This window comes from Antechinus flavipes, chromosome 4 (genome assembly GCF_016432865.1).
Source record: "Antechinus flavipes isolate AdamAnt ecotype Samford, QLD, Australia chromosome 4, AdamAnt_v2, whole genome shotgun sequence".
NCBI lineage: Eukaryota > Metazoa > Chordata > Mammalia > Dasyuromorphia > Dasyuridae > Antechinus > Antechinus flavipes.
In genome coordinates this window covers 140,825,648-140,853,274 of record NC_067401.1, presented here as the reverse complement: position 1 = coordinate 140,853,274, position 27,627 = coordinate 140,825,648, and the positions used below count along the sequence as shown (strand labels likewise).

General features: G+C 47.2%; 1 protein-coding gene across 3 annotated transcripts in view; it reads right to left on the bottom strand.

The window, feature by feature from the left end:
- ADAM11 (ADAM metallopeptidase domain 11) overlaps nucleotides 1–23,444 on the bottom strand; it is a 34,814-nt gene extending 11,370 nt beyond the window's left edge. For 2 of the 3 annotated variants that reach the window (XM_051994854.1, XM_051994855.1), the window contains exons 1-10: nucleotides 23,046–23,444; nucleotides 22,296–22,474; nucleotides 5,384–5,460; nucleotides 4,528–4,594; nucleotides 2,280–2,365; nucleotides 2,075–2,135; nucleotides 1,498–1,561; nucleotides 1,338–1,405; nucleotides 274–348; nucleotides 85–156 (exon numbers count right to left, since the gene is read on the bottom strand). In XM_051994854.1, the coding sequence (XP_051850814.1) occupies nucleotides 85–156; nucleotides 274–348; nucleotides 1,338–1,405; nucleotides 1,498–1,561; nucleotides 2,075–2,135; nucleotides 2,280–2,365; nucleotides 4,528–4,594; nucleotides 5,384–5,460; nucleotides 22,296–22,474; nucleotides 23,046–23,112 (816 nt within the window). In that variant the 5' untranslated portion in view covers nucleotides 23,113–23,444. Of the gene's footprint in view, nucleotides 1–84; nucleotides 157–273; nucleotides 349–1,337; nucleotides 1,406–1,497; nucleotides 1,562–2,074; nucleotides 2,136–2,279; nucleotides 2,366–4,527; nucleotides 4,595–5,383; nucleotides 5,461–22,295; nucleotides 22,475–23,045 lie in introns of those variants that run through there. The other variant, XM_051994856.1, reaches the window with a different exon arrangement.
- Between the last annotated feature and the right edge of the window lie 4,183 nt (nucleotides 23,445–27,627).

Here is a 27,627-nt window from a genome sequence, read left to right as displayed (position 1 = left end):
TATTACAGGAATAGGACTCTGTCTGGAGTGAAGGGGGAGATGCTGCAGGTTTGGGGGTCCGGGCAGGGGGTGGGCAGTGCTTACCACATCAGCCAGGTTCACCACAGATTTGGCAAAGTTGCTGGTAAGTACGACAGACTGACGCAGCTGCTCAAACTGACAGAGGGAGAGAGAGGGGAGCAGAGAGGAGAGATTGGGAGAGGGAGGATGTCCTGAAGAGGGCAGTGTCTGCCAGACCCTGCCCAGCCCTCAGCTCCAACCCTACCAACTCACCAGCTGGTGGTCATTGATCACGATGAGTTCCACATATTTGGTCTCACTGTGGACAGTGGAGTGGCCACGCCGGACCTGGGGGTGAGGGACAGGTGAGAAGGAACCAGTCTACCTCCCCCTGACAGCTGAGCCCAGCTAAGTGGAAGCTCTAAGTTCCAAAGAACCAGAGCCTCCAGCCAACTGGGAAAAATATGTGCTGGAAATAGGGAATTACAGGTTCTAGAGCAGGGATTCTTAACCTGGGTCTATGGAACCTTAACAAGTGAACTTAGATGTGAAAATAATCATAGGGGGCCACTAGATGATACAGTGGATAGAGTACTGGCCCTGGAATCAGGAGGACCTGAATTCAAATTTGGCCTCAAACACTTAACAACTAGTTGTCTGACCTTAGGCAAGTCAATGAACCCCAAGTGCCTGGAAAAAAATAATGATTACAGCATTAAAAAATAACTGATTTCCCTTTGTAATTTTGTATATTTGATTTTCTGCATTTACAATATTATTCTGAAGTTCTTGACACACAAGGGTTAAGAACCCCTATTCTAGACACTGGCAGGTTCTGCATTCCCTTTTGAGGAACTGGATTTCCTTGAGATGCTTACAGCATCAGAGGGAGCAAGCTCATTTTGAGTTCAAGACAAGAATAAGCCATGGTATTCTCTTCTTGTCCACTCCATCCGGAGGGCCTGGTGCACTTTGCCCCTGCGTGCATCTTTCTGAACCCCGGGGCTTGGGGCTGGTGATTCTGCATGCTGGATGCAGCTATAGCACTTTCTTAGGTCGTGCTTTTGGTCTGCAAAGCATAATGATCTCATTTGAAGTGGGAGTTTGCTTGTGGGCAGATGCAAACACATGCAGATGGGTGGGCAGGGAAGCTGGAAGGCTACAGGCCCAGGAATGGGCATCTTGGGGCTGCTCTGCGGTATGCAAAGGGGACCCGCTCCCCCATACAGTCAGCGGCTCCAGGCCATGCTTGTCAGGGTCCCCAAGGCTGCAGGCTCCTCCTGCCTAAGTCTGAAACCTGAGGATTCTGCAGCCTGAGGTTTCCATGGGCCCCATACCTGCCTTTTCCTTCTCAGCCTGGGCAGGGCCGGGGGAACTGGAAGTGAGGGGGCAGCAAACAAACAACCTGGGGGGAGGGAAGGCAGGTGAGGGGCCACCCCAGATTCTTCACTCTTTGTGTCTCCTCTCCATCTTTTTCCCCCTCTCCCTCTGTCTCACCTGGTTCTCGGCATCCAGGGATTGGGAGAAGAGAGGTCCGGTGAATGAGGTGGGGGAGAGGCCCCTAAAAGGAAGAGGGAGGAATCAGCCCACTCTGGACCCTCTTACTCCAGGGAAACAGAGGCAGCAAGCAGAGGGAGCCCAAAGGGGAGCTTCTAGTATTTCCCTGCTCCCTTGTCCTTAACCCCACCCCGAGGTGAACAGCCAAGGCTCCCATGTCAGTATGTCAGATCCAATCTCCCAGCTCCTCAAGTTCCGAGGTCAGGACCTTGGGGGCAGGTACCAGGAGAAGGGGGTGGGAGGGAGGAAGGTAAGGAATTGGAGTCAGGTCTGGGGTTACTGGGGGGACAGGCAAGGATACCATACCTGACTCACTGGGATGACAGGAAAGAACAGGAAGGAGTAGAGCATAATTATAGATTCTGAATCATTGGAGGAGAGGAAGGGGCTGGGATAGAAAAGGGCTAGTTTGCCCCTCCAGGGGAAGAACTTATGTACTTATGGGGAGAGTGAACAGAGGGAGACCCCAAGAGGCCGACCCCAGGGGGAGGGAGTTACTGGAGGAACCCCACCTTACCTGGGAAGTTTCTCCTTGTGGCTCAATGGTATAAGTAAAATTTCCGTCAGAGAACACTCCACTGTAAGGGGAAAAAGGATGAGTTCTCTCTGTTCCCCACCTCCTCACCTGCCCCTGGCTAGTCTCAGGGAATGGGGAAGTGGTCAGAGAGAACCCAGCCGTCCGAGGGGCTCTCCTGACTGGGCCCCACAGCTCCAATACTCACTGTAGTCCTTGGCAGGTAGAGACGGCAGCAAAGGACTCCGGGTTACCCCGAAGCTTTCCCTGGTAATAGCAATGGTCTCCGGCCCCCTGAAATAGCCGCGGAGCAAAGGGGGTTAGTTAAGTCTTTGCCCTGCCTGCCTCCTTCGAGGCCCTCTCTCTGGATACCACCTCATGCGGACAAGGGGATGGTTGGGGTGGCTGCGGGAAGGATTCCTAGGGTCTCAGCCACATCCCTTTGGTCAAGCTCTGCCCGGGGATACAAAGATGAAAAGTCGAAGGTTTTAAAATATAGTCAGAGAGAGAATACAGAGAAGCAGGCCACAAAGTGGAGGGAAGCATCTCAACTGCCAGGCTAAGGAGTTTAATTTATATTTTATCTTATGGGCAGTAGGGAGCTACTGAAGATTTCTGAACGGGACAGTGATGTGACTGGGCTGCCATGGGAGAGAGTGAAGAAAGACTAGCAAATAATTAGGAGGCTTGTTCAGGAGAGAGGTGAATGACAGGCGAGAATTGTGAGATTATATGTCCTCCTTCTGAACGTTAATAAGTGATTCCTTGCAAGGAATCATTGCATTATTAGGAGTACAACAATCAAGGGTGACTCTGGATGACCATGGTTTGAGGTAAGTTACTGTGGGGACTCTGTGCATGCACTGAACTAGACGAGATTTGTCAAACTTGAGGGCCCCCAGGCCTTCCAAACCAGATTAAAATGTATTTGAGAAATGTTTAACAAAGTAAATAAAAATACAACAAAACATTGATAATGCTAATTTGAGGTTTTTTAAGTTAATGTGAAGTTGTTTCTATTTGCAGTTTGATAACTTTAAACTAAGTGGTCACTAAGGTTCCTTATCTCTCTCAAACTCTGTGATTCTCTAAAGGGCCTTCTTGAAGCTCTACCCCATCCCTGGCTCACTGGCAAAGGGGTTGAACATCTCCCCCACGGCTCCTTCTGTCTCCAGTTCTTCCCTTCCCCCCATTCTCTTCATTTCACAGGAAATTACTTCTGCCCCAGTTATTGGAACTGCCTAAGGAGAGGAGAGGAGTGGGCTATTTATAGAAACTCATTCATCTCTGCCCAGGCCCTTTTGGCAACTGGTGGGAGGGGGAGCAAGAAAAGGGGGTCCAGGTGTTTCTAAAGACAGTGAGAAAATCCTAATGGCCCTTGGCAAAATATGGATAATGATAAGGGATATGGAACTTCAGGTATGGAAACACAGCGAGAGCTATATTTAAATTCCTTCTTCTACCCTTTCTGATGTCTCTTTCTCCTCAAAGGAGCAGAGAGCTGTGGATTTAGAGCTGGTAGGGGCCTTAGAGATCATCTGTTCAAATCTCTTCGTCTTACAGATAAGGAAACTGAGGCTAGAGAGAGGAGAAGTGACTTGTTCATAGCGCTAAGTAGTAATCAGGATTCCAATCCCTTGCTTTCTCCACTGTCGGCGCTCCCCCACACAACATGTTGCCCCAAATCAGACTTTGTGGACCTGGGATGCAAAGAATGAGGAACCAAAAATCCAGGGAACCCCTTTTCTCGGCTACCTTTCTTCTCCCACCTTGTCAGCAGTCTGCAAAGCTGACATTTCTAAAGCACCCTAAGGTTTGCAAAACTCATTCCTTGTCACCATTTCTTGTCAACATGGGTATAATTTTACAGATAAGGAAATTAAGGCTCAGAGAAGTTGTAGAATTATGGATTTAGAGCTCAAAGGGACCTCAAAGATCATCTAGGCTGGGGCTTCTTAAACCTTTCCCATTTGCAATCCCTTTATGCCGAAGAAATTTTTATGTGACCCCAGATATAGAGGTATATAAAATAGTTATGCAAACATTTGCTGATGAATGGAACATTTATCCATAACAAGTCATCATTTCACCACATTCAGTTATGAGACCCCATATGGGGTCATGAACCAGAGTTTAAGAAGATGAATCCAGCCCACCTCAGGGCCGTCCAAGCTCATATAGCTACAAGTATCAGAGCTGGAATTCAAAGCTAGGTCCTTGACTCCAAGCCCAGCATTTACTAGGAGCTTTTGAAGTAATTGGGAGTGGGAGGGGAGTAGAGGAAGAGCAGATGAGAATGAGAACCAACAGAAATGCAGAAATCTGAGCATCTCAGTGATCTCATCTCCCCCATGTCTCCTCCTTTCTGACCTTCCTCCCTCTCCCCAACCCACCTTTTGTGTTCCCAGGTACTTCTCCCCCATCAGCCTTGCCTCTTCCCATTCAAGTCCACTCACCGTGCTGTGCTGGGTGATCCCATCTCTGCTGAAATGCCGTTCAACGTAGTGTGAAGCCAGGAGGTGGCTGGAATAAAACCAGAGGCAGCAAGGTGGGAGTGAGACAGAGAAGGGATGGGGGTTTCAGTTAATCTTTCCTTTCTCCTGTGGTCCCAGACACACAGACAGACACCCGCCCATTCTGTCCCCTTCGTTAGGCTACTAACCATCTTCCCATATTTCTCTCATCCAGCTCTTCTTCTCTGCTCCAAGCCATCCTTCCACCCCATCCCCTAACTCTAACCTCCTGACTTTTTCTTTCCTTTCTCTCTCTCTCTGTCTCTGTCTCTCTCTCTCTCTCTCTGTCTCTGTTTCTCTCTGTGTGTGTTTGTCTGTCTGTCTGCCTCTCTCTCTCTCTGTCTCTCTTTCTCTCTCTCTCTCTGTCTCTGTCTGTCTGTCTGTCTCTCTCTGTCTCTGTCTGTCTTTCTCTGTCTCTCTGTCTCTCTTTCTCTCTCTGTCTCTCTCTCTGTCTGTCTCTGTCTGTCTCTCTCTCTGTCTCTGTCTCTCTCTTTCTCTCTCTGTCTCTCTGTCTCTCTGTCTCTCTCTCTCTCTCTCTCTGTCTCTTTCTCTCTGTCTCTGTCTTTCTCTCTCTGCTGAGACAATTGGGGTTAAGTGACTTGCTCAGGGTCACACAGCCAGGAAGTGTTAAGTATCTGAGACTAGATTTGAATTCAGGTCCTCCTGACTTCGGGGCTGGTGCTCTCTCCACTGCACCCCCTAGTTCCCCTCCTGCCTTTTTTTAGGGTGGTTACCTAGAACTCAGCTCAGCTCTCCCTCTGCTCTCCCCCCTTCCCTCCCCGCCCCCTCCACCACTCACTGGTTCAGCTCCAGATCCAAAGTGAAGTTCAGACCAAAGGCAGGAATGAGGAAGCTCACCTGGGCCAGGTGGACAGGCTGAGAAGGCAGAGTGCGGGAGTTAGCCCCAGACTGAGCCAGGGGGAAGCTGGGAGAGACCTGGGAATGGGACCACCTGGGAGGCGGGAGGGAGAACTTGGATGTAGGGGACAGGTCTTTAGGATCTAAGTGAGGGGATTTAAAATAAGGAAAACCTAAGTTTGGCATGGGAGTAGCTGGACTTGGCAGAAGGAGGCATGGACAGGACAGAGTGTGGGGGTGGGGGGAAAACAAAAGGGGAAAGGATCTGAAGATGGGAAGATCTCAGGGTGAAAATACAGGGCATAGAGACTAGAGCAGGAGCGGCTCCATCAGACTGAAGAATGGAGGCTCTGGTCAGGGGACCAGGCGAGCAAAGGAGGGCCCCCCCACATCTGAGATGAAGGTGGGGTGACTTGGGGATGGGCTCCGCAATCCTGGGACCAATAACTTGTCCTGTATGTGGGGGGCTCATGCACTAAGGGAGGTTGTTCTCCTTGCAGCCCGGGAGGGGTGGGGAGCCCTCTTGCCTCTCTTCCTATTTAAGACCTCATTTGGGGTTGGGGAATCGAGAGTCAGGGAGGAGGGGGAAGCGCGGAAGCGCCAACCCGCAGCAGCCTGGGCCTGGAGCCACAGACGCCTCCAGGGGCAGGGGGAGAGGCGGCTGCAATCTGCTGGCAGTCTCCTGCCAGTTTGAGTGCTTGGCACACCTTCCCCTCAGGTCTGCACCCGAGATGCCCTGACATAAGCACTCCCTGAAGAAGTGTCTGGGGCACCCTCCCCCCCCCCCCGCGGTCCCCGGGGCTCCTGCTGACCCCCGAAAGCGCCCGCAGCCTGGCTCCAGGTCAGGGTCAGCAACCTCACAGCCCGGATTATTATCAGGACCCGACTTCTAGGTGTAATGAGTGCTCCTGGAGAATCAATAAGCCAAGGGACTACGGGGGGGGGGTGGGGTGGGGAGCCCCTAGGAAGGACGAGGAAACAGAACAAGCTCAGGACCCAGAGGCAAACCCCAACCGAAGAGCTCCAGGAAGGCACCCAGAAAACTCTGGGACTTATGGCCCCATGGTACAAAGAGGCAGGAGTTGCCCTTGAGGATTCCACTAAGGCCAGTCAAAGCTTATCAGGGATGGAGGAAGGTGGCCCCCCAGTCTCAGGGTGGGAGGGAGAGCGAGACTAGCCGAGAGCCCTCGAAATGGTGGCGGTGGGAGGATGAAAGTAAGTCCAATCTGGAGACATGTATGAGTGGAACGCATCTTTGATAATTGTGGCTGGGGACCAGAAATCTGGGGCCTTGGACGTCACCTCCTCCCCCCAACTCAGGCCTGAGTTTGTGGTTAGGGGGCCAGCCTTCCATCCCCACCTCGGCCTCCCACACACGGCGCTTTGAGGTTCTCTGACCACGTAAGGCAGGAATACATCTCTGGGGCTAGAATCTCAGGGTGGGAGATTTGGGGGAAGGGGTGGAAGTATCCCTGGGAAACGGGGTGGGATGAGATGACACGAGAAGGTGTTATCTTGCTAAAGATACAGCACCCCCTCCACACCCAAATTTAGCATTCAGTTCCCCTCTCCCCACTCCTGCCTGAAGAAGCTTGTCTTTAATATTTCAATTCTGGTGTTAATTTTTAAAGAGGGAAGTTTTCCTGATAAATTTTTCAGAGGGGCCATTGCGGTGGGGCCGGGAGGCTCTGGGTTGCCGTGGCAACACACCAGACCTCTGCAGGATGGCCACCCTCCTAAGTGTGGGCTCTTATTGACTGAGAAAGGTTGGAAAGATGGGGACCCTGGAGCCAGAGACTGCTGAACCTGCTGACTGTCTTCCTGGGGTGGTTAGACAGAGAAGGGACAGCGTGAGGGATGAAAGGAAGAGGAGGCTGGGAAATGGGAACATAAAAGGTTTTATCTATGGGATTTCAACAAATGGTGGTGAGCCAAAAACCTGAGACTGGGAGCCAGAATTCTGGGGTTTCATCTTCATGCTCTGTCCAGTACTTTTTGGACCTACATTTAACTTCTTCCCCTGGAATGTCTCTCCTTGAGAGGACAATGTTCAGTCCCTAGAGCCTTGTATCTGCATCATAGATGCAGAATTAGCAAGATGGAAGGCAAGGTCCCAGAGAGGGTGTAGAAGGCGAATTTCCAGGATGAAATGGGCCCTCCGAACCCTACCTGGCGTCACAGCAGATCTACTTGAACAAATCAGGGCCCACAGCTTGAAGCCTCAAAGTGGGGTCCCCGGCTCAGCCCCATCCCTGCTGGGGGTTCAGTCTGGGAGTCACCCAATAGCCTCCCTAACCATCCCAGAACACGAGACTCAGAATTTGGGGTGTCATGGGGGAGCATGATTTAAATAAAGGAAGGAATACTCGGGGAACCTTCTCTAGTCCTCTTATAGATGGAGAAACCAAGGCCCAGAAAGGAGGGAGGAGGCAAAAAGTCACATTCCCATACACACGCACCCGGAAAGCAGAACAGCCACAGGTCCTGTCAAAACATCCCCACCTCAACCTCCTTTTACTTGTATTTCCCCCACACTCTCCAAACACACACACCTGCATTCCCACTAAGTCCCTTCGGTTGCTAAACCTCACGATGCTGAGCTGTAAATGCCCAGGTTTGTCCCTGCCCGTCGGAGCTGCCCCGGACCCCAAACTCCTGCCTTGCGGCTGCTCTCCCAGTCAGCCAGGAGCCGTCTTCCCCCACAGCCTCGGCTGATATTGGGAGGGAAGAGAAGAAAGCAGAATGAGGGGAGGGCCTCTGAATGACTCCCTTAGCCTGCTGAAGGTGAGCGGGGAAAGAATGAATTACTGCCTGGCTGAATGAAAATTGCATTAAGCCCTTCATGCCGTGCATCGTGCTAAATGCTGGGATTCAGACACAAGAAGCAAGAAGGATGCGTTCCAATAAGGGAAAACAACCCATAGAGACAGAGAAAGGTGTTTCTCTCTGTCAGAGAGGCTGAGTGGAGACCCTGGGCGAGGGATGGACTTCTCCTTTCCAGGGAAGAATCCAGAACAAGAGGGAAGGAGGAGAGAAGGGATTGGGGGTGAGCAGCTCGGCACAGAGATGGTCTGAGTGCCCTGTGGGGGGGGGGTCTGGAGGTAGCTCTCCGGAATAAGGGGAGGGAGCAGGAAGGGGCTGCACTGCCAGGTTGGGTGTTGGGGGATGAACAGAGCAGCATGGGAGGAAGATGAGGTGTTAAAAGCTTGGGGACTCTGGGAAGGGGCTCAAGAAAGCAACCAGCAAATTCTTTGATCCCCAAGGAACAAAGACTTCCCCGTCTCCATTTTCCATTCTCCTCCATCCCTGGGATGGCCAGGGAGGGATTCGGCTTTCACTTCTGAGCCCCTAGATCCTCCATCAGGACATACTCGAGGACAATGAGTCACTTCCACTCTGCTCTCCTGCCTTTCTTACAATCTTGGCTCCTTTTGCTGCTCAGAATGATTCAAATTCACCCTCTCTCACCATTCTCAAGATTCCTGGGTTTCTTTCTCTGATCTACCCCTAAGGACCTAGTCTTTCTATGTCTCAGAGGTTCAGCTTCTCCCTCTGGAAAAATTCCTGCTTCCTTCCACTTTCCCCCAATCACTTTCAGAGATGTGAAAAAAATAAATAAGACAGGGCTGGCAACCTAAGAGCTTGGATTCAAATCCCATTCTGCCACATACTGGCTATATTAACCTTGAGCAAGTTACTTTCCCTTCGGAGGCACTGATTTCCTCCTGCAAAATGAGATGTTTGGACTAGAACATCCGTGACATTCTAAGGCTGTGCGGCTGGGACCCGGCTGGTTTCCTGAGCTGGTGTTCTAGTACACTGGGGGGTGAGGGTGGGAGGGAAAGGAGAAAGGAGAGATGGAGATACTGGAGTAGATTCTGGAAAAGTTCTAATGGCAAAGCTCTGTGGCTCTGACGGAACCTCCCACACTTTCAGGGGAATCAGAAAATCCATCTGTCTCCATTCTGTTTGGAACATCCCTTGTGGAGAGGGTCTGGGGCAGAAAGGGAACCAGAGGAAGGAGGAGACCCAGACCTTGTCCTCAGAGAGCTTCCAGTCAGATGAGACATCGTCCCTACCCTACTCAGTCCTTCACAGAGGGATAGGACACAGATGGGATCAATGACAAAGAAAGAGAGAAGTAAAACGACATTTGCATTGGTCCAATTATAACTCACAAGGAAGAAAACGCAGGTCCTGCTCCCTAGGACAGGAGGGAGTCAAAATGTGATTTCTGCCTGGGATGAGGAGCCCTCTTTTGTCTGTAACAGCTTTTACTCATTGCTACCGCCCCATTTAGACCCCAAAGTTGGATTTCTATCTGTGTGTACCTTAATTCTCCTCCTCCCAATTCCAATTTCTTCAGAGAACTCGATAGACCACCTTATCTAGGGCTTCCTAACTTATACCCTCCTGCACCATCAACACAAATCTCCTAATTTGTGGTTACCCTTATCCTTCCCTCCATTGGCAGCTCCCCAAAATAATCTAATTTAACTCAATCTCAACTGTCTCCCAGTAGATCCCTTCCCCTGAGCTCTGAGGAACCTCCATGTCACTCAGTGGAGTATAATCTTGTCTATCTCCCTCAACATTTTCCTTCCCTGCTCACCCTGAGGCAGAGATCATTAACCTGTTTTTGGGCCAAACAGTCTGGTGAAGCTTATGGATCCTTCTTCAGAATAATGATTTTAAATTTAAATTTAAAACAAAATACACAGGATTTTAAAGGAAAACCATTATAGTGAAATAAGGGTATAACTGTTTTTCCATCTAAGTTGATGAACTCCCCTCTGAAATCTACCCAAGGGATCTGTGGATTCTTTGTGAAGAATCGATACCTTTCCCTTGATGATTCCTTATCTCCCACCGCCCTCTTTCATGATAATCTTATTGATAATTTCTCTCATACCAGTGGAAGAAAAGGAGATAGATCAGTCCAACCACCGGTGCCAGGCCATTACTCTACCAGACTCATTCATCATGCTATCAAACTACATCAGTATTTCCACATTCCCTCCTGTCACCTACTGAAATCCAGGACCCACATCCCTTGAAAATCTGATTCAAGTTTATTCTCCAGCTGGCCTCCCGCCATCATTTTCAACTATTTCATCATCAGTGATGACATCCCATTGGGCACCTGAACCTTCCATCTCCATTCCACCATCAGCCTTTTACCCCTTGGACTCATCCTTCTATGGCCCCTCTCTGATCTCAAACTCAGGGTCACCCCCTGCCTATAATTTCCTCGGCTTTCCCACTCTCCCTGAGCCTGGGCTCTGCCCAGGGCTGACTCATTCCCACCAGCTGCATCTCCTTTCCTGCTCCCAGCCCAAGGAATATTGCTCAGGCAAGGTCACAGGCTTGTCCCAGGACAGGTTCTTGCTATCTAATTTCTGCCTGGGTTTTTGGTGCCATCTAGCCATGCTCTTGCCCTCGCTACCTGCTTCATCTTTGATTTAAAAAAATAAATTTAAAGTGGAAGTGAAGGTTATGTAATTATAATGGCCAAGAACACTAACTACCATCAGGCTCAGCTGATCTATTAGTTAGTTCCGATGAATCGCTTGCTTTTTTTTTTTTAATTTGATGTTATAAGGGATAGATGGAACAAACAGGAGTAAGAAGGAAAGAAGAAACTATAATATTCAGAAGTTAAGTATAAAAAAGATATCAATTACATTTTTGAAACTTAAAAAAATTCTTTTTTTATTTAAGCCTTTAAAAAATAAAAAGTCATTTCCACTTATACTACCTCCATCCAGCCAATGAGCTTTCTTTTGTTTGGAAAAAAAAAAAAAGCTAAGAAAATCAAAGGGACAGGAATTCCAGACCCACTTTAGCAGATGCATTTGACTTCCCACGTCCTGGAGGATCATAGAGGAAGGACTTAAAGCTTATCTAATCCAATTACCTCATTTTACAAAAGGGGGAACTAAGATGTTAAATGATTTTGCTCATGGACGTAGAGGAAGTAAGTAGCAGTCACAATCTGAATTTAGATCCTCAATAAATTATCTCATTTTATCCCTTACAACATAGATGCTCTTATTATCCCCATTTTACAAATGAGGAAACTGAAGGCTAGAGAGAGTAAATGATTTGCCCAATGCTACCCAGCTAGAAAGTGTTTGTGGGTAGGATTTGAATTCAGGTTCTTTGACATTAAATCTAACATTCTTTCCATTTTACCAGAATGGTTCTCTTCCCTCAGCCTATGTATGTCATCTGTCCTTGTGGAGAACGAAGAATGAATAACAACAGCAAAAACAACTTCATCCTATTCCCTACCACCTTCTCCAGGATCTTGCCTCTTCAATTATCTCTTTGCTTGCACATATTGTTCTTCTTCCCCTGTACCTTTAAGCAGAAACATTTCTCTTTGCCCTGACAAATCTTCACTCGATCCAAATGTTCTCATCCTATTTCTTCCCTTCCATTCACTGCCAAATTCTTGAAGGTGTGGTCTATACTTGCTACCTCCATTTCCCGACAATCCATTAGGTCCCTAATCCTCGAAATCTGGCTTTTGTCCCTGCCATAAAGCTAAAACTGCTCTCTGGAAATTTACCAGTGACCTCCTAATTACCCAATCCACTATCTTTTTATCTGCTTTCATCCCTGATGACCTTTCAGCTGCATTTGATACCGTGGGCCATTCCTCTGACCTGTTCTTGTCTTGATCTCTAATGTCCCTGTAGTATCCTGGATCTCTTCTTAGCCCTCTGACTTCTACTTATTGATACTCCTCTTCCTCCTTCCACCGTCTCCCTATGCTTTGCTCCAAGATCTACTCTCCAGCATCCTGCTCGTCTGGCTCCGACTCCTTTTCTTGGATGATACCATGACTTCAGCTATCACTCACAAATATTTCTCTCCAACCTCAGTCTTTTTACTGGGTTCTAATGTTATACTCCAGCAGTCTACTCTACCTTTCAATTTGTGAGTTTTGCATTAGATGTGATGGCAGGTCCCAAACCGAACTCATCTTCATCCCTTCAATATCAGCCCAATATCAGCCTGCTTCCTGACTTTCCTATTTTTATCATTAACACCTTTATTCTCAGATCTTTGGCGATATCTCTGATTCTTTCATTTATCTCACCTTTGACAATTCCATCAAATTTTTGATTTTAAGATAAATTTTTATTGATAAATTTTCTTTTACATTGACTTAACTTTCCTCTTGTATCTTTCTCTTCCTCTTCCTAGAGAGTTGTCCCATATAATCGAGAACATTTTTAAAGAAAAAAAAGGAAAAGGAAGAGAAAAAAGACTCAGGAAAAATAATCAATATATTATAGAATATGAAAATATGTGCAAAATTTAACACATGTGCACTCCCATCTCTTCAAAAGAGTGAAAGGAATTGTTTTCTCATATGATATTCAATTAACTAATTGCCAAATCCTAATGATCAAATTATCAATCTTCCTTTATACTCCTAAGACCACCCAGCTAATTGAGGTATTTATTACCACATGCCTGGATCATTAAATCAGCTTTCCAACTGCTCTCCATGACTAAACTTTCTCCTTCTTTACAGACTTTGTATCTGTATCTGTATTTGTATCTGTATATCTTAGAACAATAAGGGAGATCTAAAAGTCATTTGAAGCCCAAACTAGTCCAAAATCATACATTTTGAGGTGATTTTCCTAATAGTTTTAACTCTATATTTCATTGGTTCCACTACCTCATTAGTGAAATGTTCTGTTCTCCAGATCAGAATGCAACCTATCCACCTCTTCTCATCCACTTCTTTCTAGAAATCCCTCACAGAAAGCAGATGCACAGGAAGTTTCCCCCTGTATAATTTACCTTGCATGTACATTCCTAGGGGTATAGTTGTCATATTGTCTCCCCCATTTGAATGTGGACTCCTTGATAGAAGGGAACATGTTTTTGCTTTTCTTTGTATCCTCAGTCCTTAGCACAGCATCTGGCACAAAATAAGTGCTTAATAAATGCTAGTTGACTCGATTTGTAGAAGTCAGCTCTTTGAACAATTTGTGTATATTCTAAGGACCTTGCAAATAGTGCTTGTTTAACCTAGGGCCTCGAACAGTGCTGGACATATAAAAAGCCTTTGATAAATATTTGTTAACTGATTTCTTGATACTAGTGAGTTATTCTTTAGTCTTCCTACGTGAAATACCCATCTCCCATTCACTGTGTCTGCTTTCCAAGGATCACTCTGGTCAAATCTGCAGAAGTTCAATACCAAGATCATGATGATCAGCCATCAGATGATGAATATTGCAGCCAGGGTGATCTACACCCTGGATCACATTAAAAGTAAAGAACAGATTAAAGTATAGAATGACTTCTAGACCTACATAGCCCCCTTCCATTTCTGTGGCGATGACACAGAGAGGGATCCAGGGATCTTAAAAATCACGCATTTCTCAGACCATCTGCAGGAAATGAATCCTTGCTACTCTTCATGTGTAATCTCTGTCCAATGATAATGGACTGATTGTCCTGTCTTTCTACTCTATCATTGACTGAAAAGTTAATAAACAATTTGAGAAATTGTACTACATCCAAATGAACATTCTTATCACAAAATGCATATACCTCAACTGCTATGCAACCATGGGATACGTCACTCTCTCCCATTCAAAAAATTTCAATGGCTCCCCAGTACCTCTGTCCAGCATTTAAGGCCCTGGACAATCTGGCACCTGGTGGGGCTGGGTTGTGGAGGGCTGACGTATTTGGACTTGATCCTTGCAGAATCAAATGATGTAAGTTTGAATCCTGGCTATGCTATTTACTGCCTGGGTTATCATGGTCGAGTCATTTTTTTAGCCTTTGATTCAGTCATCTACAAAAAAAGAGGAGAGTTGAATGAGATGACCTCTAAGTGCCTTAAGCTTGCAATTTATACGTTGTAAAGTATCCCAAGACAGTGTGTGCTAATTCATTAGAGATGTGCTAAGCAAAGTACCAAATGAGCTTCAAGGGGATAAAGACAGAGTGACAGGGAGCATCAAGGAAGGCTTCCTAGAAGAGACAACATGTGAACTGAGTTTTAAACAGGCAAAAAGTAAGGGAGGACAAGCTCAGGACCACTGATTTAAAATTGAAAGGGGTCTTAAAGGCCACCTAGTCTGACCCCTTTATTTTTCAAATGAGAAAACCGAGGCCCAGAGGGCTTAAGTGACTTGCCCCAAGTTCACACTGATAGTATCAGAGATGAGATGTGAACCTTCTCTATTCAAAGTCAAGTCCCTTTTCACTGAACCATGCTCCCTCTGTTAAAGCAAAAAGAATATTGCATGATTATGGAAGCATGACAGAATATTGCACAGGATTGGACTGTAGCATATTTCAATCAAGAAGCGACACAGACACAGACACAAAGAGAAAAGGACGGGCATAATGAGAAAGACAGGGAGAAGAAGGGAAAAAGAAAGGAAACAGAGGGGAGGGAGAGATAGAGACAGAGAGAAATAGAGACAGAGACAGAAAGAGAAGAGAGGAACAGAGACAGAAAATACAGAGAAAGAGACAGAGAAAGAGAAAAAGGGAAAGAAAAAGAGAGCAGAAGAGAGAGTAGAAAAAGAGACGGAGACAAACACTGAAGAGAGAGAAAGAGAGAGAGAGAGAGAGAGAGGAGAGAGAGAGAGAGAGAGAGAGAGAGAGAGAAACTTGTCATTTACATGGATCAAATTGCCTAAAGAAAAGAATATTGGAGAGAAAGAAGCAGTTAAAGAGAAGGAGAAAAACCTTGGGAGTATCTTATTTCTAAAGCCAAGAGAAGAATATCTAGTTGTAGGGATTGGTCAGTAGCCTCAAAATTTGCCAAGAAGTCAAGAAGGATGGAAACTAAGAAAAGGTTATTGGATTAGATGAATAGATCACCAATGGCTTTTAAAAGAAGAGTTTCCATGGAGTGGCTCAAGAGGCTAGTTGAGGTCAGAATTCATAGTAAGGAGGCTGGAGCACCATTTATATGTCAGTTTAGTAGTGATGATGACAAGAGACATGACAATAATTGGATGAGATAGAAGGGCTGAAGGGAGGTGTAAGTTTGAGGAGACTTAAACATATTGGTAGGGAAATGGGAAAAACCCGGGAGAGACAGAAGCAGTGAGAGAGAGACAGAGACAGAGACAGAGACAGAGAGACAGACAGAGAGAGACAGAGAAAAAGACAGAGACAAAGAGAGACAGACAGAGAGAGAGACAGTGAAGGAGAGACAGAGAGAGACAGAGAGAGAGACGAGAGAGAGACAGAGAGTGAGAGAGAGAGAGAGAGGCAGAAAGTGAGAAAGAGGGAGAGAGAGAGAGAGAGAGAGAGAGAGAGAGAGAGAGAGAGAGAGAGAGAGAGATCCATGAAAAAGGAGAAGAGAAGTAAGTTCCAGCAGGATATGGAAATAAGTAGGATAGAAGGCAAAGGGAAAGAAACTGGTCTTCCTGAGATGCTGGGATGCTCCTGTGAGTGGAAGAAAGAAGGACAGAGAGGGAGATGAATGATAGAGTAGAAAGATAGGATATAGGACTTGTAGGATCCTCGCTCTGAGAACCAAGGTCCTACCTAAGGAAGTGTGAGGGGAGAGAATGATTACGAACATCGGTGGGAGAAGGATCTATGTAACCCTGGACAAGTCACTTTCCAGTCTTCAGTTATGTCATTGGTAAAATGAGGGCAACAGACCCAATGACCTGGAAGGATCCTTCCAGTTCTAAATCTCCATGCCTATGAAGCTAAAAATGGAGGAGAGGAGCTTGAGGGAGCTCAAGGTTGGATGGGCTCCATCTTTGTGAACAAGATTAACTATAAATGTGGAGAATGGAACAGAGGCTGGTTGGGAGAGAAGAGAAGACTGGGGAATGACATAAAGAATCTACTTACTACCTGCATCAACTTTAAAAAGTCACTTAACTCTTACGAGCCCCCATTCTATCCTCTGAAAAATGAGAGCATTGGCCATGAGAAGCCTCAAAGGTCTCACTCCATGATCCTGCGCCTAAGTGACTCCTAAGTCCCCCCCTCCCCGTTCTAAGTACTGTGTCCCCTGGAACACCTGCCTGGGCCAGAAGCCAATGGAAGAAAGCAGGGAAGGAGTCAGGATTCACAAGCCTTGTCTTTGGTGAAAGAAATCAGCACTGAGTTACGTCTTGTACAAGATGGCGGCGGCAGCAAAAGTTGTTTCCAGATATCCCAGGGGGCCAGAGGGGAAGCTGTTTCCTGTCTCATCCCACAGAACAAATCCCAGGACACCCCAAACCTCACTCTGAGGAATAAGCCGATGGCCCACTTAGCCACAGACACAGTAAAATGCCAAGACAATAGAGGAACTTGGACAAGCTTCTAGTGATGAGAAGTGACCTATATTTCTGAGGACAAAGTCACCTCCCCGCAGGGTCGCCATCTCTGAGGGAAGGGACTTTGGGCAGCTGGGTCACTAGAAAGAATCAGGGACAAGGGAGAGAAAAAGGTAGTGAATGGGCCGTGAACCCAGCTAGGGCTGGGGATGTCTAAGCCCGCAACAAGCTGGATTCCTAAGCCCTTTCCTGGCACTAACCATGCTCCTTGTCTTCATCACTAAAATCACCTTCCCCAGATGTTGTCTCTCTTGATATTCCATCCCTGACATCAAGCCCTCATCCCGGAGGCTGGCTCCTCACCACCCCTGACACTGAATTCCCTGGGGTTAAACCCTCATCCGGACACTGAACCCCATCTCTGACACCGAGCTATCCCTGACATTGAACCCCGATCTTGACACTCAGCCCCCATCCTTGATGTTAACTCCTTACCATTTCTGACAGTGACCCCGTCCTCTCTGAAAATGAATCCCCATCCTGACACTGAGACTTTCCTGCCCTGATATAGAATTCCTGTCTCTGACACTGAAGCTCCCCATTCATGACAATGAGCTCCATAATCTTTGATATTGAACCCTGCTGTTATTGTTGTCCAGTCATTTCATTCATGACCCCTTTGGGGGTTTTCTTGGCAAAGATACTGGAGTGGTTTTCCATTTCTCCAACTCATTTTTCAGATAAGAAAATTGAAACAAATAGGATTAAGTGACTTGCCCAGATCACACAGTTACTAAGTGTCTGAGGCTATATTCAAACTCCCAAAGATGCGTTTTCCTGACTCCAGGCCTGGAACTCTATCCACAGAGCCATTTTGCTGTCTTACCAACCCTATCTATGGTGTTTTTTTTATTATAGCTTTTTATTTACAAGTTATATGCATGGGTAATTTTCTATGGTGTTTTACAAGTCAAAACATCACCTTTGTGAGGTCACTGGTCTTCTTTGAGAATGAAGGAGGAACAATTCCTTTTGTTCCTTATCCCTTTCCCAGATTCAGAATTGAGCACATGTCAACTAAAACAACTAGAACTTTGAACCCCAAATGGAAAATTCAGAAGAAATCTTCCTTCTCCCAACCCCAGCCTTTAGTATGTGTAGCCCAAAGTCTATGCTTTCTCTGACATTTCCACTCTTCCCAGTTGAAGTCTTCTCACTTTTTATTTCTCTCCTTATGACCCAGCCTGTTTCTTTATCTGTATAGTGTCATAATTGGTCTATAAGAATTCTGTAAATCATAATTTCACAGATTTATGGATAGAAGGGGCTTCATTGAATAATTTAGCATTTCATTTAACAGATGAAAACAAACTATAGCAGAAAGAGCCCTAGAGACCTGAGTTTTAATCCTGGCTCAGCCACCAATGTGCCACAACTCATTATGGCACTTGGACAAGTCACTTCTCATTTTCCTCATCCATAAAATGGTTCTCACTGGATAATGTATGTGAATGTTGTACTGTTAAGCATCCACAAGAGATTGTTATCAGGTCAGTGATTTTGCATGCCAGTCCCTCTGTCCTCTATTATTGTCCATAAGTTTTTGTGGCAAAGATACTGGAGTTTGTCATTTTCTTCTCCACTCTTTTTGTCAGAACTATGAGCTGTCCACCTTGGGTAACCCTGCATGATATAGCTCATAGTTTCACTGAGCTACACAAGTCTCTCTGCCCCGACAAGGCAGTGAACCAGGAGCAGCAAGCCATTTATCAGTGGGGCAACAGAAACACCTGGTTTCAGGTGTGAGGATGCCTAAGAAGCCAGACAGGATGGGAATTCCAGGTACACACCATGGTTATATTGTCCAGTCTTGTCCAGCCTGGTCAATATGTTCCACTTGGACATTCCTCAGTCTTGAATCCAGTCATCTTGATTGAGTCCAGCCCTTTCCTAGAATCCTCTTGAGTTTCCTGAGAAATCTGTATTGCCTTCCTATACTCAGTACCCTGCAAACCTAAGTCCTGGCTGGACTTTCTTCTGAATGCCTGAGAGAGCAAGTGTTTGTAGTTAGTTCCTGAGAGCCTAGTCTGAAATAAAGGCAAATTGCATCTCGAGCAGCAGGGATTTCTAGGTCCTGGTTCTAATCCACTTCCAGATTTCTCCAGATGTTCCACAACCATTCCTGTGCCTTCCTGTGTGGGAAGCCTAGAGCTGGAAGGACACTTCTAGATCATCCCTATAACTATCTCACCTTAGAAATGGGGAGACTGAGCCTTAGGACAGGAGAAGCTACATGCCCAAAAGCACATGGTGAATTAATGGCAATGGCAGGATTCTAATCCAGGTCTATTGGACTCTCTTTACACTGGGGCCACATCAAACTATATCTATTCATCTTTGAATCAAAGACCTACAAAGGACCAGGAAAGGATTGATCCAACAGAAAAAGAGGCTGGTTTCAGAATCATCAGACCTGGGTCTGCCTCTTTCTACCCCTGGGAGATTAAACAATCCATTTAAACTCTTTAGCTTCCGTTTCTTTGTTCATAAAATGAAGCAACTGAATTAGATTCTAGCTATAAATCTGTGAAAGTATGATTTGTGGAGTCCAGTTAGGCCAACGTTTCAAATCTCAGAATCACACTTAGGCAGAATCAGAATTCAAATCCAGTTCTCTTGCCTTGTTATTTGCCTTCTTTCTCATTTTTCCCTTTGATTACCTTTTCTTTCACACACACACACACACACACACACACACACACACACACACACACACACGAACCCTTTCAGTCTGATGATACATTATCCCTACCAGGTCTTAATACACATAGCCTCCACTGCCATCAGTCAGTATCCTTAGATCCTTACATGGGTTCCTGAATGATCTCCAAATAATTTACTATTCAAAGGGATATTAAAGACCAACATTTATTCTTCACCATGTGGGCACTTAAGCCCCAGGGTCCACCTCTGACCAGGTAACTTAAAAGACAGAATCCAATGGGAGAGTGAGAAGCTTAGATGGCCTCCCCTTGTTCTTTCCTTTCTGAATCTAGTGAATGATTAAAAAACCTGGGAGATAACCAAAAATAACAGGGAGGGAAGGGCAGGCTCTTTCTCCAGGAGGGGATAAAGAAGGGAAGGGGCCTTAAGAATTACTGTCCACCTCAATCCACATTAGAGCTTAGGTGGGAAAGGTCAAGGAAAACTGAAAAGGGGGCAGTGGCTATGTCTTATGATGTCCTGGGCAGGGCTGGGTACTTTGAATGATGCTCTTGCCTCCCCAACAAGACTGTGAGCTCTGCTGTCTTGGGGAGAGGGAAGGAAGAGAGAGAAGGAGAAAAATTTGGAACATAAAATCTTACAAAAATGAATGTTGGAAACAAAAATAAATAAACTAAAAAATGTTAAATTATAATAAAAGACATAAGTTCCCCAAGAGCCAGGGAAAGAAAAGCATTATATTTCTAGCCTAAAATATTTGATAGGAGAGGATCCAGGGTATTGGGTTTCTAGTCTCTTTCATCTTAGCATCTCCTTGAATCTGGATGGGAAGAGGTCCTGGAGGGGCAACTCCTACCCTGGATTCATAGCCAGGTACAGTGGAGAGAGTGTGGACTTGAATCAAGAAGACCAGTTCAGATTCTACCTCAAGCTATATTAGGAAAGTTTGCAGCCTCAGTTTCCCCATCTATAAAAAAAGGGAATAATAGCACCTGTGTATTATGTGGATCAAGTGAAATAATGTATATATGATACCTTTTAAAGTGGAAAGTCTAACATAAATGTAAGCTATGATTTTTCCCAAAATGCCCCAGTCTCCCAGTCTTTCTCACCATATACACTTTCTCAGAAAAATTAGGTTGAGGCAAGAGTCTCCTTAGCTTTGATATCCCTTTTTCCACCCCCCACCCCCCATCTGTCTTCCTTCTCAAGCCTGTCCTTCTTTCTGTCCTCCAACCAGGTCAGCCTCCATAGGAACCGAGAGTATAGACAGCTGGGTTAGAGAGCTGGAGGAATGCCACTTTGGCCCAAGAGACATAGAGGTCAACCTTCTCCATTTGCCATCCCCATCCTCTCCTTCTGCTTTTTCGGAGGGCCCTCCGACCAAGGAGCAAGGTGCCAGGAACCCCACGTCCCAGCTTCCTTGCTCGGTCCCCGGCCGAGGACTCAGGAGTCTGTGCATCTAGCCCCTTCTTCAGGTCATCTCTCCCCCTCCCCTCTCCTACCTCCCACCCTATGAGAACAAAGTGGAATCTGGCTGTAGCCCCTTCCTTCCCCTCCACTTCCCAAGGACCATTAATCTATCCCCCTCCTGCCCCCCTCCCACCACCCTGAGTGATGGCCCATCTATTATGCATGTTCTCTTCCTGCTCTCTTCCATCTCCAGTCCTCCCCCTCTTTCCACCACATCCCCCCCACTCCCCTGTTAGGGCTTTTAACCAAATACATTAGCCAGGGACAGATGCCAGATTGACAGATGTCTGTAATGGTAGTCTTCCATTTCTCACTTCCCCTTCCCCCTTCCTCAACATATATCCCCTCTGCCCTCCTTCCCCCTTCTAAAAAAAAAATTCCCAGGCTTGAGCAATACCCTCCAAGTCCTTCTTCAAGTTTGTATTTCTGTAGAGCTGGACCCACCCAATGCCTTCCATAAGGCTTTGGCCCCCTCCCTTTCAGGGTCTGCTACCTGGCCTCCTCCCCCAAAGCTTCAAGATTGCAGAGAACTCCAAATGAATATTCCATTTTGATGGTTATTATTCACACAATATTAATTAAATATTAATTACAATTAATCTCCTTTATTCCTAGCCTTCCTCTGAGACACCCTAGGGGACAGAAGCTGAAAGGGAGCTAGGTGGGGGTGGGAGGGGTTGGCAGGCAGTGTTTTAGCTGGGGATCGCAAAGCACTTTCTGGACACTAACCTCTTCTTCAGTCTCTGCCTTCAGTGGGGGGAAGGAAGGACTGACAAGTGCCTCCACCCTAACATAGGGAGGAACTAGAAATAGAGCTGAGATGTCCTCAGTGAGATTTCAGGGCCAAAGAGAGAACTCAGGAGTTTTCATTCTTCATTCAAAGTTTTTCTCACCACTGCCCCCTCCCCTCCCATACCCCAACGAGGCCCAGAGTTAACCCCAATTTATCACACAACTGTCATCTCAAGGAAAAGGACCTTGGAAGCCTGGGAAATGGGGTATATCAGAGAAATTAGGATGGAGAGCTTAGCACTTAAGTAACATCTCCCCGACCAAGCCTTTTAACACTTAGCTCACCGGGATAATTGGAGAATCTACAGCTTAGCAGTTCTAACAATTCGTCAGGTCTCCCCAGTCTTCTGCCTTGCGGCCCCTTAAGGATCTCCTTACAGAAAGGGAAACTGAGACCCAATAGCCGCAGGGCCTCAGGGCCTGAGTCAGACCTGAGGTCAGTTCCTGAGTTCCTGAGAAGAGCTGGAAGACTTGTCCTGTGGAGACCCTCATTCCCTGTGACCCTTATCCAGGAGTTCAGGAAAGCAACTCCTCTCTCCAAAACTTGACATCCAGTTAACCGAGCTCCCTTCCTAATGCACTCACCGGGCCCCCAGGTGGCTCCTTTCGTGCTCTGGTGTCCAGCTCTTGCTTGCTGATCTCTCTCCCAGAGCTCTCCCCCACCAGGCGGCTGGGATGGGTGACCTCAGAAGTATGCAGCCCCCTGTCCCAGGGCTGTTTCCCCCACTGCAGGGCTCCCGTTGGCCCAGCCACCCCACCAAGACCTGCAGAGACAAGGCCACCTGCTAGAAGGGACCACAGTGGGGAGAGGACAGGGACTGGGACAGACTCAGGCACAGAATGACCGACTCCCCAGAGTCCTAGGGCTATGGTGTCACCTGTGGAGACCTGAGGAGGTAGGATCATCTCCTGGGAGAGAAGGGCTCTGATGGGCAGCAGGCAAGGATGGGGAAAGATGGACAGATGGGCCGGCCTCTATTCCAGCCCAAGCATCACTAGAGACCCCCTTTCCAAGGTCCCGGCGGGGAGCTGGGAAACCTGGGCATCCCAGCAGGGGGGTGGCCATGGTAGGAAAACAGTTGGGATGGAGACAGGTGGGTGGATGGCTCCCTCCCTGGCACACCTCAACCCTCCTAAACTCAGTGCTCCCCCCACACACACTGCAGGAAAATGTGGATGCAGCAAAAATATACTGCATTCGGGGGGGGGGGGGCAGGGAAGACGGGCCGGGGCTGGAAGAGGAAAAGGGCCAGGCTGGGGGCGGGGGGGGGGCTGGGAAGTGAGGGGGGGATTGGGCCCTCCGATTGGGACTGGGGGGAAGGGGAGCACACTCACCAGGCTGTGGGAAGAGAGCGGAGAAAACGACGAAAGGCACCAACACCCAGCGGAGCATCCGACTCATCCTTCCCTCATAATCTCCCCAGGTCTGGGGGCTGAGGACAAGGAGGGAGATGCCCGGCTCGGGGACCGGGCGGCTGGGGTGGGGGCCAGCCAGCGAAGGAAGGCGAGGGCTGGAGAGGGGGTCGCTGCCTCTGCTGTCTCCCTCCCAGGCTGGATTGGGATGGGGAGGCTGGGATTTGAGGAGCAGGTGAGGGGAGGTGGGAGGGGGGCCGGGGCCAAGCGGCCGCCCCCAGAGCTCAGAAACAGGGAGCCGTCTCCATCCCCCTGCGGCGTGAGCCCAGTGTTAAGAGCCGAGCTGGGGGAGCACGTGAGGAGAGAGCCCGCCCCCCCTTTTCCCCTCCCCCTCCTCTCCTTCTCCCCTCCCCCGCCCCGCCCCGCCCCGCCCCGAACTAGCACAGGGGCATTGCCCGGCCACACGGGCAGCGGGGACAAAGCCCAGCCGAGGCACCACGGGAGGAAAAGGACAAAGGGAGAAGCAGCCGCCCGGCTCCCCTCCCCCTCAGTCCCCTCTGCTTCCCCGGCGTCTGCTCCAGGATTCACCCGACCCTTCCTTCCCCTCCCCAGGCACCCCGCTTCTTCCCAAGTCCTGCAGGCAGGTTTGTGGGGCTGAGGATAGCTCCTCCCTCGGCCCCCAAGGGCTCCCAGCCCAAGCCAGGGGCCCTTCAGCCCCTCCCTCGTCAAGGGGAAGGTCAGTCCTGCATATGCCCCAAGTCCAGAAACCAGAGGATTCTCCACTGTCCCCCGTGAGGTGACCCAAGCCAGAGCTGCGCTTTAGAAGGAGCCAGGAACCGAACCGTAGACCCCAGTTCGGGGTGGGACGTAGCAGAGACCCTACCCCAAAGAGTGGGACAAGGGTGGAGAAGGACAGACTTCCTTCCCTTCGTCACAGCGTACCAATACTGTCCCGAGGGGCTCCGTCTGGGTTGAGGCTAGATTCTGGGACCAAGGGGACAGGGGCTAGGACTCCCCCATTCTCACCCTGAGAGACCTTCCTCGGAGGGTCACTGAGGCTGCGGAAGAGCCAAGTCTCTGGGTAGGGAGAGAATACCAGCGCTCATCCCCTTTAGCCATATGGCCCGCTAAAACTGACCCCAGCGTGTGCAGCGGGTGGCTGAGGATGGGGCAGAGAAAGGGGACACAGAGAGACCGATGTGAGGGAGCAACAGAGGAGCAAGAAAGAAGCTACTAGGAGGGGTGTGGCAGGGACCCATGATCAATTCCCTTTTCCACCTCCTTCCTGCAGGAATCACACATCCACTTGTTCTCCCTGCAAAGTGGGTCATTGCTGAATTGATCCGAGAACTGGTGGCTCTGCCCTGGAGGGGGGTCCAGCTGCCCTTCCCTTGGCTTTCTACCTCAGTCACTTCTTATATTGCCCAGCTTTTCATCAACCCACATGAATCTTCTTGGTCTCTTGGTGACCCCTGCTCAACTTTTGTACCAGCACCCCCTTACCCTGATTCTGTAAGCTCCTTGCTTCTCCCTACTCAAGGTGCCTCCTACCCTATTCTCCAGGAAGCCCTACCTGATAGAGTCCATCCAATAATAATAATAATTAATTGTAATAATAGACATAGTGACTGAACTTCTGATATAATTTGTATACTTTTAAGGAAATTGTTTAGGATGTTGTTCAATCGTGTCCAGCTCTTTGTGACCCCATTTTGGCATTTTCTTGGCAGAGACACTGGAGTGGTTTGCCATTTCCTTCTCCAGCTCATTTTACAGATGAGGAAACTGAGGCAAAGAGGGTTAAATGACTTGTCCAAGGTTAGACTACTAGTAAGTATCCAAAGCTAGATTTGAAATTAGTTTTTCTAACTCCAGGCCTCAGTGCTCTATCCATTATACCACCTCAAAACTGCTCCAGTTCCACACTTTTTCTGTTGTCTTAGACAACTCCTGAGCAGTTAAATGTTTTACAATACAACCAATAGGATTAGAAAGAAGGCTTGAATGCATGTCCTTCTGACTTTTTTGCCTGCTCTCTAACCCTTAAGCCCCCTTTGCCTCTCTGATAATAACTGACATATAGTAGTGCCTTATATTATCTCATTTATTTCCAACAATCCTGAGGTAGATACTATTATCACTTTCATTTTAGAGATAAAAGGTTGAATGAAATATACATTATTTCATAGTGTAGAACACTTATAGTGATATATAAAAGTCTCATCATTGTTGTTGAGTAGTAAATGTCTGGGACAACAATGGCAGAGGGGATACAGAGCTGTCCTTGGTATCCACAAGCATGAGAATCAGTCTTGTCTCTGATCCTTACTAATTTGTGCCTGTGGACAACTTCCCAGTGCCTCAAAGTCACTCTCTAAAAAACAAGTTGCAGGAAAAAGGTGATCCTAAAGAAAGGAAAAGGACCTATATGTGCCAAAATGTTTGTGGCAGCCCTGTTTGTAGTGGCTAGAAGCTGGAAAATGAAAGGATGTCCATCAATTGGAGAATGGTCGAGTAAATTGTGGTATATGAATGTTATGGAATATTATTGTTCTGTAAGGAATGACCTGCAGAATGAATACAGAGAGGACTGGCGAGACTTACATGAACTGATGCTGAGTGAAATGAGCAGAACCAGGAGATCATTATATACCTCAACAACGATACTGTTTGAGGATGTATTCTGATGGAAGTGGATCTCTTCGATAAAGACAGCCTTAATTGATCAAAGATGTACAGAAGCAGCTACACCCAGGGAAAGAACATTGGGAAATGAATATAAACTGCTTGCATTTATGTTTTTCCTCCCGGGTTATTTATACCTTCTGAATTCAATTCTCCCTGTGCAACAAGAAAACTGTTCGGTTCTGCACACATATATTGTATCTAGGATATACTGCAACCCATTCAACATGTAAAGGACTGCTTGCTATCTGGGGGGAGGGGTGGAGGGAGGGAGGGGAAAAATCGGAACAGAAGTGAATGCAAGGGATAATGTTGTAAAAAATTACCCTGGCATGCGTTCTAGCAATAAAAAGTTATTTAAAAAAAAAAAAAGAAAAAGAAAAAAGGTGATCATCTGCCTTTGGAGAGTTTCCTCACTGGGAGTTCCCTTCATTAATGAAATCACAGGTCCAGGACTATCTCATCCAAGTGTTGTGCTGTCTTTCTACTAAGTCTTCCCCCGTATCAGTACTGACTCAATATCTCCATGAATAGATCCCACTAAACTCCTCTTAGACAAAGCCTCAGCAGACCTGAGCTTCACCTTTCCCCTGCATAAAATAGAGGTTGTGATAATTAGCCTTATTCCATCTCCTTCATAAGGCTATCATGAAGATATAAACCTAAGCTACTGTGCTTAACTTGATCCAAGATGCTTAGCTTTAGGTTCTCTCCAAAGAGTCATCTGATATCTCCCATTCTGCAAAGAGAAATCACAGAACAAACAGATAGGACATGGTTCCTATCCCTTCTTCTAATATCCAGCAACCCAGTATTCTGGTTTTCCCAGAATTTCCAACTGCTGATTGCTTTGATTTGGGTAATTTGGTTGAAATTTGGTTACGAAGTTCTGGCTGAGGCAACAGGTATTTCACCTGCTTTCCAACTCTGACATCTTTGGTTTGTGGTAGGGATAAGAATGATAGTGGGATAGAGTGGAGAAATAACTTAATTTGAGAGGGGACCTGAGCCCTTAGATCCCAATTGGTTTGGCTCTTGAGCTGGGAAGTGAAAGACCTGCCTTGTTCAGGGTCATTGAAAGTAGGAGGCCTGATAGTATTTTCACCTTTTTGTTGTTTGCTTGTTTTTTTTCTTTCTCATAGGTTTTTTTTTTCTTTTGAGCTGATTTTTCTTGCACAGCATGACAAATATGGAAATATGTTTAGAAGAAATGCACATGTTTAACCTACATCAGATTGCTTGCTGTCTTGGGAAGGGCGGGGGAGAAGGGAGAAAAATTTCAAACACAAGATTTTGTAAAGGTGAATGTTGAAAACGATCTTTGCATGTATTTGGAAAAAAGAAAATAGGAGGCATGGAGACAGGCCATCCTTCTCTCTGTGCCAGCTGGAGACTGGGACCCAACTGCAGAGCCAGACATAAAGTCACAGGCATCAGGCACTAGGTTAGCACAGCTGAGTGTTTCGCCTTTGCCTCTTCTTCAGATCTCTTCTTCAGATGTCCAAGGTGAGGGACAGGAAGGATGGAATAGGAAGGGAAGTCATTTCATGCTCCCTCAGGAGACTCAGGCCATAGCTAAGAGGGTGGTAGCAGCATCTGGCTCGTGACAGGCAGTTTTCCTTACCCAGCTCTATTTCAGTCCCAGGAGAGGTGAGAAGGCGTTTTCCCAGGAGCTGACATCAGTGCTGTGTGTGTGTGTGTGTGTGTGTGTGTGTGTGTGTGTGTGTGCATTTGGAGGGGGTAGGGTATGGTTGAAGGGAGTGGGAAGGGGTGCAATGGGTGTGACTCCTTTTTCCCCTATCATACAGCTTATGAGCTGATTATGAGGCAGGGCTTGAAAAAACTGGCTTTTTTTCTGGAGTTATCTGTGGAGAAGCCC